Raw genomic sequence first — 19,554 nt, 5'->3', positions numbered from 1 at the left:
CACATCATTAAAATGCTACAAACCCTGATGATTATAGTCCTAGCTGTCTTCACTCATACTTCTCAATTTAGAATGACAAAGAGAAGTATTTTTTCCCAAATGCAATTGCTCTTAAGATAAAATTTAATGAAACAATACTCAGCCCTTGATGTACACAATTTTAGAAATACCTTAAAAACTCCACTGAAGACATCACATTTGACAGGAAGAGTCTTTAATGCCATGGAATGCTGAGATTTGCAAAATCCAGACATGCATTTACTTTTCATTGATATTAAGCTCTCATTTATTAACTTAATTCAATGCTTTGGAACTCATACAGTTGTAAAAGCTTTTGGTTAAACTTCTCTCTCCCTAGGATTTTTAAACATTACAGTGTAGGCCGTAAGGCAGGTCTTTTTTGTACACAGAGCAGTGTGGCAAGCCTTTAAGAGGCAGTTCGGACATTCTCACAAATATTCATTAGATATTGCTCACAGAAAATTCAGATGAAGCATTTCCACCACATTTTTCAATTATCCATAATCTGCAACATTAGCTAAAATTGGTACTAGGAAATCCATTGCCAGCAATGCGTGTATTTTTGCATGTGCACAACAGAGATGCATTTTTATGCTGATCCCTCAAAGATCACAAAGTAAACGTTATAACTTCTCCCTTGGACAATGAAACAAACATCTGCTTATTCAATGAAAATCTATATAATTCTGAATTACCAAAATCAACCCAACTTTGAACGATTCAATCAACAGGAGGAGAAGTTTCTGCGAACGATGGGACTGTAGTTGGGAGATATGTAATCTGGGCTGCCTATCTCTCAATTCTCTTTTACCTCCTTAACAACTTTAGATGCATAAATAAAATCTAGGACATTCCGTTTATATTTTTAACTTCAGACCAGGCATGAGAGAAAGCATTTTGCTGAATGTCAAACTCACACAAATATTATGCATTAAAAAGGTAGTTGCAAGACCACTTTTTGAGGTTTCGGTTCCATTAATCACATTGCCTCTAATGGGGATCGCTGGATTTCACTCTAAATAGTTTGTATCCATGCAGCACAGTCTGCAGTTGCCTTTCCGTTTTCTCCCTCCCTCCTCACCACTACTGAAAAAAAAAAGGGTAGCTATTCACACTAGCAAGGATGAAGGCTGACTGTGAAGACTTGCAGAAAGATCTTATGATGCTCAGCAACTATGCAATAAAATGGCAGATGAAATTAAATGTAGATGAATGTCAAGTGATGCACGTGGGAAAAAACAAATGCAACTTCACATGCCCACACTGGAGTACTCTTAGGATGCAAGAGCAAGATCTTGGGGTTAAAACACAGTCCTCTGAGAACATCAGCTCAATGTTCAGTTGCAATTAAAAAAGAAATAGGAAGATAAGAATTATTAGCAAAGGAATAGAGAAGAAAGTAAAAGACACGTGTCACTCTATAAGCTGATGATCTGTCTGCATCCTGAAAACTGTGTGAAGTTCTGGTCACCTCATCTTGAAAAACTATCACAGCACTGGAAAGCTATAAAGAAGGGCAAAAAAGGTTATTATTGCTATGGAATAACCTCTGTACACAGTTAAATTCTGGATCTTCTCCCTCACAAGAGGCAGCTGACCAGAGACGTGCTTCTGGTCTACAAAACTATGAGGAGCTTGGAGAGGGTGAGCAGGGACAGACTGCCTTGTTCAGTACAGGAGCTGGGTGCCATTAGATAGCACTAGCGGGTTCCAGGCTCAAAACAAGTAAAAGGAGTCACTGAATTTTTTATGCAATATGAAGTTGTTAAATCCCTCCCACAAGACTCTGGATGCTAAAAGTTTATGATTTTTGTAAGGTATTAAAGGCTGGGAGAGATTTTGGGAAAAAATCTCTATTGTTTGCTGATTCTCCGTCTTTTTCTATGGCTTCTGCTGTTGCCATTTGTCAGAGCAAGTATACTAGACTGGTTTGTACTTTGCTCTAACCCTGTATGGGCATTTTTTATGATGAACTGCCACACATGAGATGCATCATTAGAAGAAAAGGGGAACTACTGGATTGAAAGGTGGGTGCAGGACGAAAACGTGCTGAATAACCCTGAAGAATGGCTCAAACAACTACTTTTCCCTAGAATATTTATAAATAAGCATGACTGTCTATATACTATCAATAACACATACCAAAAAGCCAGGTCAGCCTTTTCATTTGTAACATCCTCCTCTTCTTCTTCATCGAGTTCTGGGCTAACAAAGTTTGATTTTAAAAAAACTAATGCCCACAGGAATTGCACTCAGCTGCTTTCTTACACCTGCAGCAAAAAGCACAAGGTTTCACTAGGACAGACCCATCCTACAGCTAAATGATGATGCTAAATCCCATTTCTCTTTACCACATACACCAAATCATTCTCTGCTGCAACCACTGAGTGTACCACACCCAAAATGATGGTTTCAGGCCCCTGGGGCACAGACTCTGCCCTTTATTATTTTATTGGAATGTAGTTTCATTGCTTTAACTACAAAGGAATCAAACGTAACAGTTTAATACAATAATCACCCTGAGGAAGAAATGGAGATTGCAGACCGATGGCAAACTTAACCTGGGGGATCACTTACTTGCTACAGGCCTTTCTTTCTGCATTTGTGTACAGCTCCTGTACACAGACCATTGCAAATGGAAACCCTTTCATATCCTTGTTTCTCTTTTCTTTCAGCAAATGGGGGTTCAGCTGTTACAGGAGACACCACAGCGGCACTCCTTGTTTAAAATGTACTCTCCTGACTGACAAATGCAGCACAGTTTGCATTTTAGCCAAAACAATCAGATGACACTATCGATGCTAGTCCTCCCAGTGGAAAATCCTTTACTTCAATGTCGTTACACTGGGGGTGACTACACACCTCTTGTCCCGTGCCTTTGAACAGAGCTACACCATTGGCACCAGCACGCAGGGCTGGATACAGAGCCATGACCATTTCCCCAAAAAAACTACTATGGGGATGTGGTTAACAGGGGGAGCCCTCAGGTTAACAACGATCGTCCTGTTGGCAAAGCCGACAAACAGAAAAACCCATCCCAGAAATACATTTATTTGGGAATTTTGATGTTGTTGTTTATCTTCCCATTCTCCTCAGTTAAATCACCTTAGAGTGGATATATCCCAGTCTTTTTTATTTCTTTAATTCTTCTTGACATTCTTTAAAGAAAAAAAACAAAAACAAAACCAAAAAATCTTCCAGACAAAAAAGGAAAGAGGAACAGAGAAGGACTCTTCCCTTCTTGAAAGGATTTTAAACCAGTGTTTGAACTGACTTTCAAAAGAGAGGGGCTTTAGTTATCCTCTGATACCAGGTCTCGTTGAACAGTATTCAATACCATTCAGCACCATCTTTTTCCGAAGGCTGTGTCTTGGTTTACTGCCAATGTCCTTGATCAGAGCACAGAAGCATTTACTTAGGAAAATAACATTAAATGGCAGCCCATGGCAACAATAACAGCTCTATCGCCAGAGTACACTCACAGAGGATGCATGGGTGGCTCGATGGCCCTGAACACTTAAGTACATTTTTTTGCTTTCAATTCCCTGTGGTACATTAATTTTTATTGATAGCTTATAGCTATGGCAAGTGGTCTTGGTTTTACTAACTTGCAGGACTGAAGAATATCACTGATGTGGAAAAAAAACCCCAACATAACAACAAGCTACCTGGCCACCAGGCTGTGTGTTTATATTTTTGAACCACAAGCCTTTTTAAATTAGAAGAGCAACTGATCTTCCCTCCTCTACTTTACGTGCTCACTCATTAATTTCTTTTAAAGATGAAAAAACTATAATTTCTCTAATTTAACAGAAGTGTTAGTTAGTTTGCTGTGCTGTGCAGCCCTGGATACAAAGTGTAGTGGATTTGGGAAACACACACGTCCTCTTCTTTCACAACCTATTCTCAGTGGGCCAGCTGAGTCCTAAGGAAAATTCTGTAAATGCACAATGTTACATGGAACTGTAAACCTCAACAAGTTCCAGAGAGAAAGAAAACAAACATTACTTTATTAAAAAGAAATTTGATAGTGCTTAATGTTGTTTCCTTTTTCCCGCCTGTATCTTTGTACGTATTACAAAGGTGCATCTGTGTCCAGTTCTATGTTAAAAACCTGATCTGCTAAAACAGAGCAGAAGAGAAACAACTTGTCTGATCATTTGCATTAAATAACTGATTTGTGACAAAATGATTAGGAAAAAAAGATTATAGCATGCAAGTGCAGGGAGTTGTCACTGACCAGGTCTGTAATGAAGCGCTTCTAGAGCCCACGCTGGAGGTTATCCCCTGAATTCTGGTGTTAATGGATCGTGCTGAGGTCTGTTTGTTTTTTCCCACTGAAATCTTAGGAGACATTATGTTAATTCAGACCGAATGCAATTTCTGTTATTTCTACATATGCGACATAAAAATGACCTTGCATTGTTACACAGTAACACAGCTGCGTATCGGTGGCAAGAAATCTGGAACATGAGGAAATGGCTGAGTCAAGCCTTTAAAAGTAACACACACATTAGTAATGCTAATGATACTTGAAAAAAAGTGCTTAAAAAAATCAGTGCATTACAAATCTTCCATTACAAAACCCGGAGCTCTTATAACAGGAATATTCTTTCACAAAACATGAAATTACCTCTGTCTTCCTGTATGGGTTATATTTTAGTGTTCACTGAAACATCACCATATCCTATGATTAACCCTGCACAGGCACAAAAGTAAAGCGTACAGAACAGAGCACAAAATACCCCTCTGCATATACTCTGACTCTTCGCTCACAGTGCCTACGGTGCATCAGTGAGTCACGTAGACTTTGCAGATGAAATACGCTGCCAGTGCTCATGCCTGCAGGAAACTCATGGCGACTACACCTCAGTACCACACCTACACCATGCACAGGGCACCCAGTGAACACACTTCAGCCCACCCCCGAAGACGTTGCTGAGCAAACCAGGAGGAAGGAATGCTGACTGAATGAACATGCCTTTTCCTCTGTTTTTCCTATAGCCAAACCATTCAGCTAGTGCTATTAGTAGACTTACTTTAACATTACTGCCTTTTGAAGGGTACTTGCCTTTGGAGGAAACAATAGAGCACCGAGTCTTGCCTCCAAAAGTGTCAAGAATCACTGCTGAACCATATGGATCCATAGCACATTCACCGGTACAGCCCAGCTGAGTCAACTTCTAGTAGCAGCCATCCCAGCGGCTCCAAAAGCCCTGAAATATGTAGATGACTGTTGCAGAGATTCGCTTCCTGAGCTGTGGTCTCAGCGTGCCAGTTCTGCAGGACAGACGTCTCTTAACAAGTCTTTGCATAGTTGCCTGCACAGCAGACACCCCTCCTAAGGGGTCTTTGGACACTACGTTATACAACAAAATACCCCTGGTCATGATTGTGTCTAAAAGACAGAAAGTAAAACTAACACTAAAAATGGGGCTTATCTTCACTCCTGAAAAACAACGGGATTTTGGATCAGATTGTTAATGATAAGGCTGATACAAATTATTTCACAAACATCGTCTTTCCCAATTAAAAAATGATTACACAGTGTGACACAGCAATTACCTAAGCTACCATCCATTTTACGGCACCCACGGTGAGGAGCCCTTGAAAGGAACCTCACGTCCACACACGCTCTGGACACACCGCTACAGCACGGGAACACACTGGGTCCAACTGCAGGAGACTGCTACGGTAAAGGCTTTTTAGAAAATGAGAGATATAAGCTCCTTTAACTTAATAATGCATCTAATTTTCGTTTGTATACTCTCATCTTTGTTTTGCCTTTTTTCGACATTTGAATACTCTGAAAGGAGGTAATGAAACCCGACTAATCAGCATTTTCAGAGATGAATCTGATCTCCAGGAGGTCTTTGGGAAAAATGATTGAGGCACAGGGTTATTCTAGTTCTGATTAGGAATCTGCAATCGAAACTTATGTTTACATAAAGAAACTTAAATACTATCAACAGCATTTAGCACTGCAAAATTGGTACTAATGATAAAAATGAAGTACTAGTGAATCACATTTTAAATTTTTAATATTTAAAACAACAACAACAAATCTTTTCCCTTTAACCACAAGAGCTATGACTTCCTGATGAAAATCCCAAAGGTATTTTCTTCTTCTCTGCAAGGCACATCTCCCTCTAATTAATTAGGGTGAGGGACTGAGGCAAAGTGAAAGGATAAAGCAGAACCTGACTGCTTTCTGCAGCTCTCGCTGTTCTTCATAAACTGCAGAGAGAAATTTCCCCTAAAAGCTATTTTGCTACGATTTTACCACCTGTTTACAAACTAGGGTCCCAGCCCTTCATTCAGTGAAGTCTGTCAACAGTGACTGAACATAGGTCAGCTCCACACTGGCCAAACCCACTTGTTTTGGCACAGTGGAAAGGCTCAGAATGACTGTCCTGAGAACGAGCTCAGGACGTATCTTTTACTGCCTGGACTGAAGCAAAATATCGATTAGGACTATCTTAATATGCTTCCTAAGTTAATGTTTGTTTTCCTTTCTTTCCCTTCCAGGCTTCCCAGTAGCTGGATTTTAGAAGCAGCTTACCAGCTCTGAGAATGTTCAGGTCTGTATGTGAGTCTTCCTATTTGTATGTGAGGAGAAATACATTTTAACTGAATTGGGAAACATCTTTTATAGCAGCGAGAGATAAAGAGGGAAGAGGGAGATTGTTCTCCAATCACATAAAAAGATCTCGGCAAATCCTTCTGCTATACCTAGATTGAATAAGAGATACAGCAGATATTTTGTCTTTTGTTTCCTGTTTTTTTGACTTGCTACAGCAGTATGGAAGTGGTACCACAAACACCGCTGAATTGCTACAAATTTTATTGTCTGCCAGATTCACACACTGAAATCAATCCTCATTGTAGCAATACCAGTTTTGCCAAAGTTTCTGCAAAGTAGACACAACAAAATATAGTAGCCTTTTGGGTTACTTCTGATTAAATTCATATCATTTGTCTTGAAATAAAAGTTTTTTTTTTCTGACTGCAACATATAATTTTAGTCAGCTAACACTAAATTAGACACCCACTCAGATTTATTATGATAAGAACATTCAGTAAGCTAATTTCAAGATGATGACTCCTATAAATTCTTATAATTTATTATTTAGTACTTTGGTTTTTAATCATTAAGTACGTGAAGACTTTGTAGGTCAAACCTGTATTAATGAAGACAGTAATCTATTTTTCAAACTCTCTGCTCCTCACCCACCTTTCAAATTGTAAATTAACAGAAATATCTTTAAACATATGTAGAAGAACAAAGGGAAAAATTGGGAGTGTTTGCAGCACCATTTAGCTAACCGTTCCTGAGACCCTGTCTATTAAATCCATTTCCTCACAATGTTTGCAACTCTTACCAAAGGGAATGCCGAAATCAAACAAAACAAAAGATAGTCCTTAAATGAGCCATTTTAATAATCAGAACAGCAAAAATGAATTGAAATTATGCAAACATAAGCATTAAAGTTTTCATTAGATTGTTACATTAGCACAAATGGGGTCATTTAGAAGAACTTTCTCTTGCTGGCCACAGGTTTCTGAAACTTAAATATTAACCATATGAATTTTTTAAGAGGCAAGTAAAGATGTCAGAGCAGAACTTCTCTCTCACCCAAGCCCATCGCGGGAGTACGCACTGCCCAGCGACTCTTTTATCCGGGCGGTACTGGAGGGAGCTCTGCTGCCGTACTGGCCTCCGACTACTTGAAATTACCATTCTGATTTTACGCATGCTGGTCCTCAGCACATATTGACCTTTTACTTATTATGCTACATCTGTTTGTTTTTACATCTAACGTTTCATTGTCCTCCATTCTCTGGTGCTTTTATCCCCCGTGGGACATTTAATCCTTAGAACAACACTGGACATTCTTTCCAGGAATGCATCGGGACTGAAAATCTAAATATATCACACACAGTACAGCATATGAAACTATTCAAGAATGCTGTAAATCAGTTGAAATGTATTTTTAGGAAGAACTCCTACAACGATTGCAGATCTCACGCGCGTGCATTTATCTTTTGTCCGCTGTTGCAAACCTAGTGACTCATTTGTTACCGGGAATAATAGTTGTGTCATTTCTTCGTGCAATTAATAAAGCTTTGTGTCATGTGTACCTAGTAAATGAAATTCACAACAGGAAACAAAGCACTGCAAACAAAATGCACTTGCTAGAGCTGAACCAGGTTACCAATGGTTCACTGGTCTTTTCCTCTTGTAACCTTCCAACACAGGAACAAATATTTCTGGAAAATATTTAGTATTGCATATGTATGAAAAAACAACATTGCAAAAATTTTTATTCAGCCTGTGGACAGACTCCTCAACTGTCAAAAATATATTTGTTTTGGTAGAAATCTTGTGAAAAAGAGCCTGACCTTCACTCCAATGCATGAAAAAGAACATGGAAAAATTCCAAAACAGGAATAAAGGATTTAAAAATGGGAATCCTTTAAGCACTGGCTGATTTAGCCATAGAATAAACCACTGGCAATCACCATATTATAACTATGACTAGACCAACAGATATTTCCTTGGTCCTCCATTATTTCCAAAATTACAAGCTCTGCAAAAAAGATAGTGCCTCGGGAGTGGTTTGGGGGGTCACAGGGGACGGGAACGAAGGGTGGAAAACAAGGAAGGAACTGGGCTCACTTGTGGCCAGGAAAAGAAAGGAATGGAAAACCGCAAGTCAGCATCTCTGTAAGTGTCCTAGAACCAAGAAGTGTAAATAAGCCGCAGTCCAAATGGAGGTGAGGCAATGGCAGTGGTCACGTCCAGCGGGTGGAAACAAGGTCTAGGAGAAACAGAGCTAGTTCAAGGACTGAATTTCTAAGTTGTTAACAATTTCATGTTCAAGAAAGCATCAAGAAAACATGTAAGAAAGCACATGTTAGTGCAGTGCTGTCCTTGAACATGTGCACCCTACCTCCCTGCTGGGTTTATAAGCATAAGTGGAACCCGCTGCAGCAAGGGCAGAGGCTTCTGAGCCAGACCGGGTCCACCACCCATCTCAGGGTGCATACGCACCAGGGGCACTCATCCACACAGCCAGCCTGGAGGAAACCTCAGTTAACTTTCTGCCTCCCAAAGTGCCAATGCAGGAATCACCATAGGCACAAGAACTTCAGAAAACTCCAAACTGAGCATGCCGAATGTCTTCAGATCTCACTGAAGGGAAACCAAATGACAGAGAAGTCAACTAGCACGAACAGACAGATTTTGAACATTACCAGATTTTGCACGGGAATGGCACTATGTGTGAGTAGAGATAATTTCAAGGTCTCTAACCTCCAGCACTGATGTATGAAGAAAGCCAAGTGCATTAGCCAGAGCAATCTGGGCCATGGTGTGAGACGGGAAAATAAACCAGACGTACTGTTCCCACACAGTGTGCTGCTGCTGGGAGGTCGAGTTCCTGCCCTAATCCTTCCTGAGACAATGCACAATGTGCCCCTGAGGTCATCCATATAAGACCATGTAAAATTAAAATTTACCAACAAGGTGTTAAAAAACATTAGGGTTTTCCTAATTTGGACACTAATACTTTGCACTAGGTGCGTTCCCCCCTTTCTACGTTTCCTATCACAACTAAGAGCAAAACTAACATAACCTTCACTTCCAAATTGCTAGCAAGCTTTTTACCAGTACATTGGTGTAGGTGGCTAAAGTGATGCCAATGGACTTTGGGGTTATCATTCAAATCAACCTCTATTTTAAGAAGCATGTGTGGGAATCTACACACTCAGGAATGCTCTGAGGGCCTCTGCTTTGTCTTTGTCCTAGGTTTCCAGGCTAGGCACTCATGAGACAAGGAGAGAAAAACTTGCAGTAAACAACATTCATCTGCACCCTTGAGTGGAGGGATCACTTCCAGAGACCGAGCAGGCAGCTCCCTTGCAAAAGCCATTTTATTCTTGGCTTCTGCTACTGGAAGGATACACAACATGAGGTTTTTAATGATGCCCTAATACTCCAAAATCCAGGCTTTGAGATGATGGAGGCCAACTTCTTTTGTTTTCACTGAGAACAAAACTGCTTACAGCACAGCTGATTTTGGTCCGCAGACCCTTGCCTGATGGGGTCTAGACCAAAATCAACAAATCTTTTTACAAAGGCCACTGCACAGCTGTGAAATGATAACTTTCAGGCACTGCAGATTTGGGTCATATTTGACCTAATGATCTAGAAGTGAAAGTCTCCTTAATCCCATTACTAATGCTCTGACTCATCTAGCTCCTGACTGTAAAAATGTCTGCTAAATTCCTTAGGAAGTTATGTTTTAATCTGAGAATATTAATTACATTTAAAATTATGACTCCCCCATGATTTATAACCCCACAGAAACTATTGCATTTCCATACGTGGTTTTGCCATTTTCACTTCTATATACCTATCATTTTCCATTGTTTATTTTCCTTGATTGATGGTAGGGCTTTGGAGGTTTCCCATTATGAGCTTTATAATTATCACTGGTAACAGAGAAGGTCTTCCTATTATATTCAGTGAGACTGCCCAAATTATTCATTGTAGACCATTGGTACAGGACCACAAGAAAATAAGAATTTATTTCCAGTCTCAGGCATATGCTAGATAAGAGGATGTATTTATTTCTCCATGTTTCAAAAGGATTAAGGTTTGAAAAAATAAATATCACTTAGCTTGTCAGCATGCAGAACATTATGGTGCTGAGTTAAAAGTCCCTTTTCCTGGGTTAAGTACGACAAATCTAAAAACGGGAGGGAGGAAATCTCAACAATATCCTTACTCAGCTAAATAAATTAATACTATATATTTTAGCTGTTAAGCAGGTTTACAGAACAGACTGCACAAACCTGTATCTTGGCTTTAACAGTATAATGTGCTTATTTAGAGAAATGCTACAAAATTCCAAAAGCCCTTGACCCTTGGCTATTCCAAGAGCTCACTGAATACATCATCTGGGTTTTGCTTAATTACACATAATTAGGAAATGTAATTATGCTTTCAGTGTTACTCTGCCATTAGGAAAGTAGTGGACAGCAATAACATTACTAGGATACAATTCTTGAAACAAACAAAAAAATACAGTCAATCTATATAAACAGACAAAATATAGAAAGACTAGTAAACTTTAACATTATAAAAAATAAGCATTTTGCTCTTCGTAATAGAAGAATACGTGTTTTAAAGGCATTTTGCCAGTCTTTTTGTTCAGAGGATCATTTAATGATACGCTCATTTGCATCAACAATTTAAGCATCACCAAATTATTTTTTCTCAATTACTTTGATATGCTAACTTTCTAACATATTTATGTCTTTCTATCATTATTTCACATTCTCAACTTCATCCAGGCCACAGATTAGTAAATTACTTTAATTATGTCATCTCTAAGAATGAAAACATTTTCTTCATGTGTTCTTCCCTATGCAAGTGGTGCTTGCACACCACGATTAGGAATGCTGTCTGAAATAAACTCATTCCCAAAGCAAAATTTACATGGCTTGGTAACGTGGGAAGGCAGCTATTTCACGCCTTGATGACTGCCCACCAAAGAAAACAGAAAGTAGATGAATGCAAGTTGACAAAACAGATATAAGGGAAAGAGATCTGATCTTCTAGTACATCACATTTCTGCTTCTTTTGTTTATCATGCTTTAACTGCCTATTATAGCAGCTAGCTATAATAAAATAATACACTCCATTAAATATATTCGTTACTTGTAATGTTTGCTCAGTGCTGAGATATATTTCACCAAAGTATATTTTCGTAATACAGCATTTAGTCTTTCATTGGGCTTTGCCCTCCAAAACTTCACGGTAAAGACAACTGCGAGGTCAGCTGTATTCGGTCCTGAGGCAGAATGTATACACTGCTTTTGTGCAGGCCTCGGGAGAGTTTCGTTTTTGGTGCATACCCTCTGCATCCCCCCCCGTTTGCTGTGGATACCCCTTCTCCTCATCCCCACTTGGGGGTCAGGCTGAGATCATTATGTACTAGCAGGAACAGGGGTGGTTTAGTTGTGAGGCAGAGGGCTGTATCCTTAGACTACGCTCTCAATCTGCCAGGGAACGGTTTTCGCCATGATGACAGCTTTCCAAACCCAGCTCCATCTCGCAGGTCAAACACGGGCAGAAGTGAGGCTCACAAATGCAGCCTCCAGCCGTTTGGAGGGGGCAGAAACCTGTGGCACAGAGGATGTCATGAGCCACTGGGGGATAACTGGGGTCGCCCCTTAAGTAACAGCAGGATGTGAGACCTGAGGCTCGCTGTGCCATCCCTCTGCACACCCAAAGCAGGCCCGTAGCCAGAGTACTTTGGTGGAAGAGCACAGAAAGATGTCGCTCGGGGTGCATGCCATATATTGCCAGCACCTTGGGGCACCCCGCACCTCCTGCCACTGGTGCTTGGTACTGGCACCAGAGGCACAGTCACCTTGGGAGACTGAAGGTGAAACTCCTGATTAGGGCAGCAAAATTTTTTAGACATTTTTGCTTTAACCTCAAGAGCATCTGAAAATAGTAATAATTTTGTAGAAGCATTTCAATTGCCATTAACAGTCTGTTTCTATGCAGGATAAGGTCTTAAATAGTACAGAGGTACACTGATTTTTGGTTTTTTTAAGAATCTAACACTTCACAAACGATATATATAAACCTTTGGTTTATGATATTAAAACACTTAACAGTGGCTATACCTTAAATATCACAGACAGTTTGCATTGGATATACTCTCATCTTTTCCTTGAAGTGTTTAGCTCTGCTGCCGTGCACTCTTAAAGTAACTGCAAGTGCTAAGGAGGCGTGTGAAATAACGTACTCTGTATACGGTGCCTATCAGTTTATCAAGCTTTCAGAGCCCTTTTGAAATATGCAGTGAGCAAGCATCACATACTACATTTATAAAATAAATGTAATATACACTAGATGTAATCTAGACTATTTTTATCTGCATTATATATCTTGCTATCTAATATAAACTACTTACATGTTATCAGATATAATTACTGAATATATTTACTATTTGGAAAAGAGTGTAGCAAAAGATATAGAATTAAGATAAAATGCAAGGGAATGCAAGTAATTCATTACTTTAATTAAGAACCTTATTTTAGTATCAGAATAACATCATCATAGCTTCTTGAAGCAATTAATCAGCCAAACATACTGACAAGAGTCCTTAAATCCATTTTTACCAACAGCAATATTTTGACAAGTGTATTTTTAAAAACACAGCGTACATACTATAATTAGTTGTAATAAATTTACTTACAAACGGCACTTTTTTTGGCATTATACCTTCTTAATGAAAACAGTTCTCATGATGCCACTTAACCATGACCATTTATTACAAAGACAACAGACAGCAAGAGAACGCTTTAAATAAAAACATAAATCTACACTGAAAATTTTGAACACCCTTCAAGTGACAAAATAACATTGGTGGCAAAAGCATGAATAACCCCCCCTGGCTCAGTGGAAGGGACGAGTCAGGAAGGCAGGGGAGAAGGGAGGGGGGAAATATTTAAAACCGCAGAGATGCACTTAACAGTGATCTGTTTCTTGAATTTTCATAGCAGGACATCTGAGTGCTTCCAAACATGCCCTAATAAAAAGCCAGATTCAAGAAATATGTTTATAAGCAATTCCAAATGTTTCTTGAGATCCCAAGCGAAGGACATATGAATCATATTAGCTGACCATTTAGGACAAGAAGACAAAAAAAAAACCACATGAAGAAACTTCTGCAAATTGGATATTTTTTAATCTGCCACTATGATTTTATCTGAAGATCCCTAGTGAACAAATTACGCAGAGAACCTCTTCAGCACTTAGGTAAAAAATGCTTTTCAGAATCTCTGAGAGCTCTCTGTTGAAGAACCAGCACTTTCACAAATCTTTTCCAGTCTATAGTATTGCACTGGAACTTGTGGTCGTACACGGCGGTTTGAAGCCCTACATACAGGCTTTCTCTGGACTGCCTGGACACAACATCTGGGCTTTTGGTGGCAACCACTAAGCGAAAGAAAGAGCAAGCCACAGAGCCTCAACTGGGGAGGGAAGTCTCTCTTTTTCTATATATTAAAATATATAAAAATACGTATGTATAAATAAATACATAAGAATATATTTTCAATATATGTAAATTAAATACTCCGAAAGCAAAGCCTTAGAACCAACAGCATTCAGGATCTGATTAAAAGCGGTGTGAAAACAAAGAAGCCATCGAAGAAAACATATAATTCATTTCCCCATCATACTCCAACTCTGTACACTGGATGAGCTTTTAGACTTTAACAGACTGTACAACAAGATGTTTGGGTTTTAGTCTGCAAGGCCGCTCCACTGATACTGCCACACTTGGTTTTATATTGGATCCTATATTTTTCTTCTAAAAAGTTCCTATAAATAATAAAAGTGAAACCACTTCTAGTTTACGGAAGGATTGTTCTAAGTACAAAGTGTTGCCTGCTACTCACTCAGTGGAGCTCTATTAAAACCCCACAATTTGGCTTCAGAAATAAGAGGAGAAAAACCTTGTTGCACCTCAAAAGTGCGCAAGCTTTGAGCTGTGTCAAAGACCTTTGAACAAGCTTTATAAATGACATCCATATTTGTCCATTTTTGACTTAAATTGCTTTTGGTTCAACTGCATGCAGCACTGAATTGCCTCGATGCAATGTCATATGGAGTGACATAAAACACAGAAGAAAGCAAGTTGCTGGCTCGGATTAGGAAATAAAGGAGTCACGGCCCTCGTTCACTTCAGTAAATGTTGGAGGAAATGAAAATGAAACTTCTGTTAAGAGGTAATCTCTTCGAAGCTTGATAAGAGCAGGTGACATTTCATGTCTCAAGTTTTTCATGTTATATTTAGCAGGTACAATGAAACAATTTACATACAGTCCAAGATTGCTCGTGTTCCTTTACTCTTTGTCAGAGTAAAGAGACACAGTCTGCAATTCATTAGGATCTTATTGTGCCACCTGAGGTTTAAATTCAGCTTTACCCCTGAGCAAGGAACCTCCCTCACCGCAGCAAAGGCAAACGTGAATCACAGCATTTGGGAGGGATGTTTTCATCTGCCCGAATCATCTTCCTATCAGTGGCACAAGCATCTATTTAAGCTTGTAAATACATATTTTGTACATTTAAATGCCATTTTAGTTGCTTAAATACAAAACTGGGCACCCAACTTTTGAGTTCCCAGCTTTGAAACTGAGCTTTTTATTAGCAATCCTCTTTTATCATTGATTTTGACAATTGCCCTCATATAACTTCAGGAACATTTGCACACGCATCGCCCCCTGCGATTTCCTCACCCTCTAGGTATTAGCCTCCTCTGCCCTCCCTATGGCTCCTGTTTCAGCCTCTCACCCCCTGGACTCCCGCAGGCCACCAGCATGGGCAAACAAGCATTTGTGCAGCCGTACCTCTCCCAGCAGAGTATTTTGAGTATTTTGCTGTCTCTTGGACTGTCCAGAACGCATCACAGTGCACAAGTACTTGCAGAATTCATCATTTCATGGAGGTATTTCACTTGTGTCCGTGCTGCTGTTGCACCCAAACTCAACCCTGTACCAGCTACCAGGAAAACCTTTCTGAATTATTCTCCCTTCACCCCTAAACCACGTCTCCCACTACATCACAGATACATAAATGTTGTGGACAATTTATTCTGAGATGCATAACATTTGCAAGTGCAACAGCTAATTTATATGGCATCCATCTTCCCATGTGTCCTGTGAAAAACCTAGATGTTCAAAATGCCCACAGTACACCTGAAATGGTAGCATAGTTTTCTGCAGGTATTTTCATGACATCAGGCAAGAATGTCTCAAATGAATCTGAGACTGAGCGACCTATTAAGAGCACTTGTAATTTGGATGCTGACTGTTTGCATAGATCTAGTTGCAGTAGTTCACATCTTTCATGCTTTATGCAAATAAAAAGGGCTTATTTATTGAAATAGATGTAGCACCCAGAATCTAGGCATTTTTTTAAAGCATCAATGTCTTGTTATACACAGAAGAATATATTTCCATGAACTCCTGGAAGGTTTTATGCTCTTTAATAATCAACAAAATATTCAAATATTCAATTTGTCATTAATTTTGCTGTTGAAAAATCCTTTCAGAATAACATTTAAGTACTTTACATAGAATGCATATTAAAGACAGATCTAGCTAATAATTTAAAAGAAGTTTATCACATGCATTCTTTTACAGATAACCTCAATTTCTCTCTTCTCAGGACTGGGATAGGTAGGTGAGGTCAAGCCCTACAAAAAGAGAGGGAGCCAGGTTGGGGTCACATATGTTAAAAAGTACAGAGGCCGAATCCTGTAAATGACACGAAGGAGCGCAAAACTAGAACGCTGACCTCTTCCTCATTACCGTGCAGTGCAGGAGCATTTCAGGAAGAAGACGTATTTAAACCAGTCAGATTACAATATTTTCATTAGAACAGCTCAGCTCACTGGTTTTTTTCTGGGAGTAGGAAGTCAGAATTTGGAATCATTCTAGTATTTCAGTGTGCATTTTTCAAATCAGCCTAAGTATGAATTCATACAGGTTTCATTATGAGCGGTGTATCTAGCAGTTTTTAGTTGCTCTGGGAAGTTTGCCCTCTGCTTCCTACAAAGCGATATGAGGCTAACAGGGGAACGAGGACATTATTAATTCCCAGTGTAAGGGCCTACGTTCAGTGCCTCTGAAAGGGTGACCATGAGCTGCACGTGATTTTTCAGTAAACGCAGATATCGATATTATTACATTATTATAATAGCAAAAGGCTCGTCGAAGGAGATAGAACATTTGTGACAATTTGAGGGAACACAAAGGAAAACTGATGTTCATATGTTGGCCGTTTCTTTTTGGTAGTTTTTATACTGTTATGCTAATACTAAAATAGACAGCCTGTCTTTACTTCAGTCAAGACTGATACCTGTAAGGAATTCAAGGAGAAAAAAACTAAACGCTATGAGGCAATGTACTGTGCCCATATATATTGCACACAATGAAATACAGATAATTTATTCTGGAGATTAATAAATATCTTCAAAAGAAGGCCTGATTTGCAGGAGTCAGTAAATATCCTTAGTCTGATATTTAAGATGGCAATGTCTTCAACACCTAATAAGAGTTTTATCAAAGAAAAGTATATTAAATTTATGCATTAAATGAATGTCTCAAAGAGACAAGCAGTTCAGATTTGATCACATGTATTTTATTGGAGCCACAGCTTTGTACATCTGCGTATTCAACAGCAGGATTAAGCTAATGCTGTGAATGGAAACCAAATGAACCCGTCACGTTGGTTCTGTGAAAATGTATGTCTTTTATACTGATATTTTATCTCTAAGACAATGAGTAGCAGTTTTTAGTGATGAAACCCCATCTTTCCCTCCAGATAAATCAGTTGAACTGGTCAAGGGATGGGAGGAGGAGGCAGGCGATGGGGAAGCTGTGCAGCCACCAGACACTGCAGCCCCTTACAAATCCCAAAGCTCTCTGGGTCTCTCTGTGCACTTGGGAAAGGCAGCATGGGGACGTAGCCAGAGTTTTGCTAGAGGAGAGGGGGGTGTGCCCACGCCTGGCACAGGGCTCCCCCTCTCATACACCGACATGCATTGCCCACATCTTTAACCTCGGGTCTGCAGAGGAAAACACAAAGTGGCTCCGTGCTGACTACAGCAGTTTGAGATTTTTCTTTAACCTGAGCTCTAGCAAAAGGTACTTAATGCAAAGCAGACGTTTCCCAGGTACTGCTCAAGGATCCCACCTCTGAAGTGAGGCCTGTGCGAGTGCATGCAAACTGGGAACTAAACAGTGAGGCACATATTTGCGCCTAGAAAAAAAAGAAGTATCAAATGTAGATTTCCTTCTGAAAGCATGACTGCTGCAAGTAAAACATACGTGAAAACTCAGGACAACCGAAGCTCAAAAACTAGTCTCAGCTCAAAAAAAAATTAATTGGATTTTGCATATCTCTAACTGTGCACTCTTTTTTCCCCAGTAGTAAGCATATGGTTGCATTCAGACGCGGGACATTTTTGTCCTGGCTATGTCACAGATTTCAGGAATGGCTTTGCATAAGTCGCTTGGCCTTTGTTCAGTTTGAACGCTGCAGAAGCAGCTAGCCTACTGCATTTATTTTTCTCTTTTTGCAGCAGGGAAATACAATACTCAGACTAGCATAATAATTTATGTATCAAGCAGATGTGAAAAAGACAAGATCACAACCTTTACATCCAAATCTTGTTCCACTAATACTACTAACATCCCATCTAACATACTTGCTTCAGTACAGTGATACATTTGTTTGCAATGATTGTTACATTGCTTTTGATTAATAATTAAAGAAAGATGCCTAACCCAGGAGGAAATCTTAAGGAATGACAGAAACATCCATTTATCATGGCAAGGAGGTAAAGTAGTACAGCAGTCCCAAGAGATCAGCCACAGCTCAGATGTTACCTCCAATACATGCTGATGCCATCCTGCACTGTCAAATAAAACTGAACAGCACAATAGAGATATGTGACCAAAACTGTCAGCACCGATAGGTATTGCAGAAATTGCATTAGGAGAATGGATGTACTAAGATTCAATTTTTGGATTGTATAAAGGTTTAATTTGGCGACCTTGTAGGTCTCCTGGTGGAAAGAGGGAGAGATCCCACAGTATTTAAAGAAAAAGAAAAGAATAATCCGTTTTCTGGCAATGCATATTCATCCCTCTATTTGCAATCCAGCTGACTGAAGATAAAGACTAGCCCGTGCAACACGATGCCTCTTTGTTTCAGTTATCCCTTCTTCTTGCCTCTGATGACCAGAATCACTGCTTGTGATTCCTCTGCGCTCGTGTGGGGGGAGGAAAGGGAAACTCTCATTTGCAATTTTGTGATAATGACATAATGCCAATAAATCTGTGGGTACCAATGCGTTTCCCTGCACAACAACATCAAAAAAACTTGACAACTAAGTCCACAGGTGAAATGGATGCAAATTTAATTGCTACTTATTACTACTTTGGAACTTCAGGCACACTTTCACTTCACTGGAATCATAGCTACCGGGTCTGAAGGTCTCACTAGTGAGGCTACAGGCAGACAGTTTTATCTGCAAAAAGACCAAGGCTACCACCTGCTACTTCCCACGAACAACACGTCTCCTCCAGTTGCCCATCACTGCCTTCCTGCCTTTTCCCATTATGACAGGCAGCCGCCCCCACAGTCTACCAACAGAAAAGTTAGCAATAGGAAATTCTCTAATTCATTTTGGTCTCCTGGGTTAGCGTAAACTTAGTCCGAGCTAGCGCTCCCACCCCAGCCTGCAGTGCGTGGCGGGGTTCAGCCCCTCCAGGAGGGAGCAGGGCAGCCAAGGAGGGAGAGGGGATTGTATTTGCAATCCTGGATCGAGTCTGCCCACTGCCTTCAAGGGCACTGATGTTACAGCGAACAAAACTTTAAACCTTTCTAAACACATTCATCATACGGGTAGGCTGCATTTTCCAATTTGGTGT

The 19,554-nt window shown here is 39.8% G+C and overlaps 1 protein-coding gene across 4 annotated transcripts in view; it reads right to left on the bottom strand.

Annotated features, from left to right (window-relative positions):
- WWOX (WW domain containing oxidoreductase) overlaps positions 1 to 19,554 on the bottom strand; it is a 537,552-nt gene that overhangs the window by 183,699 nt on the left and 334,299 nt on the right. The window contains exon 9 of one of the 4 annotated variants that reach the window (XM_064459622.1): positions 4,262 to 4,365. The exons of the other annotated variants lie outside the window; for them this stretch is intronic. Within the exon in view, the coding sequence (XP_064315692.1) occupies positions 4,262 to 4,365 (104 nt within the window). The remainder of the gene's footprint in view (positions 1 to 4,261; positions 4,366 to 19,554) is intronic. 4 annotated transcript variants of the gene reach the window in all.

The sequence above is a fragment of the Phalacrocorax carbo genome, chromosome 8, assembly GCF_963921805.1.
Source record: "Phalacrocorax carbo chromosome 8, bPhaCar2.1, whole genome shotgun sequence".
In the NCBI taxonomy this organism is placed as follows: domain Eukaryota; kingdom Metazoa; phylum Chordata; class Aves; order Suliformes; family Phalacrocoracidae; genus Phalacrocorax; species Phalacrocorax carbo.
The sequence above is the reverse complement of the archived record's forward strand: the minus strand, read 5'-3'. Positions and strand labels throughout refer to the sequence as shown.